Source organism: Rhinichthys klamathensis, unplaced genomic scaffold (genome assembly GCF_029890125.1).
Source record: "Rhinichthys klamathensis goyatoka isolate OS25496 unplaced genomic scaffold, OSU_Roscu_1.1 h1tg000297l_1, whole genome shotgun sequence".
In the NCBI taxonomy this organism is placed as follows: domain Eukaryota; kingdom Metazoa; phylum Chordata; class Actinopteri; order Cypriniformes; family Leuciscidae; genus Rhinichthys; species Rhinichthys klamathensis.
The window spans coordinates 30,001-35,000 of record NW_026606816.1 but is presented as its reverse complement, the minus strand read 5'-3'; the positions used below and the strand labels follow the sequence as shown (position 1 = coordinate 35,000).

The 5,000-nt window shown below is 34.9% G+C and overlaps 1 protein-coding gene across 1 annotated transcript in view; it reads left to right on the top strand.

The window, feature by feature from the left end:
* slc30a6 (solute carrier family 30 member 6) overlaps window positions 1-5,000 on the top strand; it is a 22,735-nt gene that overhangs the window by 5,479 nt on the left and 12,256 nt on the right. The window contains exons 5-6 of the mRNA XM_056270123.1: window positions 386-428; window positions 4,581-4,646. Of these exons, the coding sequence (XP_056126098.1) occupies window positions 386-428; window positions 4,581-4,646 (109 nt within the window). The remainder of the gene's footprint in view (window positions 1-385; window positions 429-4,580; window positions 4,647-5,000) is intronic.

Below are 5,000 nucleotides of genomic sequence, written 5' to 3'. Positions count from 1 at the left end.
ATGACAAATGTTTGTGAAACAATAAAGCCTGTTGAAGTATGCACAACATTAACCCTGCTTGCTTTTTAATGGGCTGAAATTCAACATGGTCGTGTATTTCAGCTGTGCATATTTCAATTCAAAACATTTCACACACATTTTTATCATTAAAAATGCTTTTCCTGCAGATCCCAGATGTGAAATGTCGAATATGAGCCTCTGAATTTGTAAAGTGAAATAAAATGGACTGAAAATGTGAAATTATAGGTTGTATTTTTAAACTGACCGAATATTTTGGAAGTGAAATCTGAAAGTTGAAAATGGATTATTGAATATCGCGAGTCTGATCGCATTATGAGCGCGCCACACTCTCTGTTCTCAACACTACACCTGTCTTCTGTTTCAGCCTTGACCGCATACACATACCTCACCATCTTCGACCTCTTCAGGTACGTGCCATTTCTGATATTCACACTATATATAAGCTTGTTCCACATCTACACTTGTGTTTCTGATGTAAAGTCATGTTAGTCGATGAGTGCTGTGTGGTGCACCAGTGCTGAGAACATAGATGTGTAAAAATTAGATTTTATTGCTCTGTTTTAACCTGTTGCACAAGTCAAACAAAACATCTTTAGATTTGTAAGTATTACTTATAAACCACTATTTGCTTAGAAAAGTACCCAAAATTACAGTGGCGCATTGCTGCCACATACATATTATTTACACTCAATTATGTCGTAATAAAGAGAGGGTATGTCGTTAAAATGGCATCTTTCTCTCGTAATAACGACATATGTCATTAAAACGTTTATTATAAAGTGCCTATAAATGGGATACGCAATAAAACAATTCCAATGTGTTTATTACTCCCACACACACACTCGCTGCTATAGGCTAATTATGAGCGGTCCTTTACCTTAGAAGCGGTCCATGGCCCCAAAAGGTTTGTTTAGAAGAAGGCTATCTGTGATGAACTGTACATCAGTTAACCACCACAATCCCGTGCTGTGGGCACTGCCATTGATGCAGACCACGAAAGGTATGTTATGCTATTTGCTTCTACTCTTCGAACGTGGAAGTGTGATAAAGGCACTATATATATATCTGTACTATATATCACTGTATAACATGTCCTTTCAACGAGAAAAAGGTGTTGTTAAAAAGACATATCTCGTTATTACGAGAAAAGATGTGGTTAAAACAGCCTTTTCTCGTTATTACAAGAAAATGTTAAAACGACATAACATCTCGTTATTGCGAGAACATATGTTAAAATGACATAACATCTCGTTATTACGAGAAAAAATGTGGTTTAAACGACATAACATCTCGTTATTACGAGAAAAGATGTGGTTTAAACGACATAACATCTCGTTATTGCGAGAAAATGTTAAAACGACATAACATCTCGTTATTACGAGAAAAGATGTGGTTTAAACAACATAACATCTCGTTATTACGAGAAAAAATTTGGTTTAAAAGACAACATCTCGTTATTGCGAGAAAATATGTTAAAACGACATATCTTGTTATTACGAGAAAAAATGTGGTTTAAACGACATAACATCTCGTTATTGCGAGAAAAGATGTGGTTTAAACAACATAACATCTCGTTATTACGAGAAAAGATGTGGTTTAAACAACATAACATCTCGTTATTACGAGAAAAGATGTGGTTAAAACGACATATCTCGTTATTGCGAGAAAATATGTTAAAACGACATAACATCTCGTTATTACGAGAAAAGATGTGGTTTAAACGACATAACATCTCGTTATTGCGAGAAAATATGTTAAAACGACATAACATCTCGTTATTACGAGAAAAAATGTGGTTTAAACAACATAACATCTCATTATTACGAGAAAAAATGTGGTTTAAACGACAACATCTCGTTATTGCGAGAAAATATGTTAAAACGACATATCTCGTTATTAGGAGAAAAGATGTGGTTTAAACAACATAACATCTCATTATTACGAGAAAAAATGTGGTTTAAACGACGTAACATCTCGTTATTGCGAGAAAATATGTTAAAACGACATAACATCTCGTTATTACGAGAAAAGATGTGGTTTAAACAACATAACATCTCATTATTACGAGAAAAAATGTGGTTTAAACGACAACATCTCGTTATTGCGAGAAAATATGTTAAAACGACATATCTCGTTATTAGGAGAAAAGATGTGGTTTAAACAACATAACATCTCATTATTACGAGAAAAAATGTGGTTTAAATGACATAACATCTCGTTATTGCTAGAAAAGATGTGGTTTAAACGACATAACATCTCGTTATTGCGAGAAAAGATGTGGTTAAAACGACATAACATCTCGTTATTACGAGAAAAAATGTGGTTTAAATGACATAACATCTCGTTATTGCTAGAAAAGATGTGGTTTAAACGACATAACATCTCGTTATTGCGAGAAAAGATGTGGTTAAAACGACATAACATCTCGTTATTACGAGAAAATATGTGGTTAAAACGACATAACATCTCGTTATTACGAGAAAAGATGTTAAAACAACATAACATCTCATTATCTCATTAAAACGTTTATTATAAAGTGCCTATAAATGGGATACGCAATAAAACAATTCCAATGTGTTTATTACTCCCACACACACACTCGCTGCTATAGGCTAATTATGAGCGGTCCTTTACCTTAGAAGCGGTCCATGGCCCCAAAAGGTTTGTTTAGAAGAAGGCTATCTGTGATGAACTGTACATCAGTTAACCACCACAATCCCGTGCTGTGGGCACTGCCATTGATGCAGACCACGAAAGGTATTTTATGCTATTTGCTTCTACTCTTCGAACGTGGAAGTGTGATAAAGGCACTATATATATATCTGTACTATATATCACTGTATAACATGTCCTTTCAACGAGAAAAAGGTGTTGTTAAAAAGACATATCTCGTTATTACGAGAAAAGATGTGGTTAAAACAGCCTTTTCTCGTTATTACAAGAAAATGTTAAAACGACATAACATCTCGTTATTGCGAGAACATATGTTAAAATGACATAACATCTCGTTATTACGAGAAAAAATGTGGTTTAAACGACATAACATATCGTTATTACGAGAAAAGATGTGGTTTAAACGACATAACATCTCGTTATTGCGAGAAAATGTTAAAACGACATAACATCTCGTTATTACGAGAAAAGATGTGGTTTAAACAACATAACATCTCGTTATTACGAGAAAAAATTTGGTTTAAAAGACAACATCTCGTTATTGCGAGAAAATATGTTAAAACGACATATCTTGTTATTACGAGAAAAAATGTGGTTTAAACGACATAACATCTCGTTATTGCGAGAAAAGATGTGGTTTAAACAACATAACATCTCGTTATTACGAGAAAAGATGTGGTTTAAACAACATAACATCTCGTTATTACGAGAAAAGATGTGGTTAAAACGACATATCTCGTTATTGCGAGAAAATATGTTAAAACGACATATCTCGTTATTAGGAGAAAAGATGTGGTTTAAACAACATAACATCTCATTATTACGAGAAAAAATGTGGTTTAAACGACGTAACATCTCGTTATTGCGAGAAAATATGTTAAAACGACATAACATCTCGTTATTACGAGAAAAGATGTGGTTTAAACAACATAACATCTCATTATTACGAGAAAAAATGTGGTTTAAACGACAACATCTCGTTATTGCGAGAAAATATGTTAAAACGACATATCTCGTTATTAGGAGAAAAGATGTGGTTTAAACAACATAACATCTCATTATTACGAGAAAAAATGTGGTTTAAATGACATAACATCTCGTTATTGCTAGAAAAGATGTGGTTTAAACGACATAACATCTCGTTATTGCGAGAAAAGATGTGGTTAAAACGACATAACATCTCGTTATTACGAGAAAAAATGTGGTTTAAATGACATAACATCTCGTTATTGCTAGAAAAGATGTGGTTTAAACGACATAACATCTCGTTATTGCGAGAAAAGATGTGGTTAAAACGACATAACATCTCGTTATTACGAGAAAATATGTGGTTAAAACGACATAACATCTCGTTATTACGAGAAAAGATGTTAAAACAACATAACATCTCATTATTACGAGAAAAGATGTCATTAAAACGACATCTTGTTATTATGACATAATTGTGTGGGAAAGTAGTCAGTATGTGGCAGCGCCACTGTACAAAATAAACCCAAAAGTACCCATATTTGTAGAAGTTGAAGTGCTTTCCTCAGTCAGGACAAATCTAATGAGATGTGAACTGGTGATGATGGAAAACAGATTTATTGAATAATCATAGTTGCATTTGAGCCAAAGCTGACTTCTTCTGACCATAGACACGCTCAACAAGTGTTAGTCCAACCAGAAACCCTCTAGCCTGTGGCGACCAATGAGCACAGCGTAAGATTGTGTGACATGAACATTGAGCCCTGTTGCCCTGTACATGTTAAAGGCCTCATGGCACCAGGAATCATATCAGAGCTCATTGTGCTATAAATAATGCGAGTTTCAGACCTCAAACATTTAAAATCGTTCAATAGTTGTTTTAGCTGGTGTGAGTCTCTAATGTGTGGTGTCTCCCTCAGTCTGATCACATGTCTGCTGAGTTTCTGGGTGACCGTGAAGAAGCCCAGTCAACTCTACTCGTTTGGGTAAGAAGCGTTCTTCTGAGGCTCTCTCTCTTCACACTTCTCACACATGCAGCGTTTGGAGTCTATGGTGTTCATACTGATACCGTAGTGAAACCACCAAGAGTGAATAAGTAGACCATGTGACTGACGTTTGTGGCCGATAGATCCATATTTCTCTTTTTTAAGGAATGTAAATGAGGCAGAAGTGCAGCGTGTTCAATACATCATACTGTTAACATAACTAGTTCTGCTTGTGAAACCTCTTTCCAGTGCCATAAACACTTTATGCAACAGTTCTGTAAGTTGTGAGTTGTGTGAGAATCGCATGTGATCTAGGACTTTATACAGTGCTTCAGTGAAGACCCTCACAGCCTG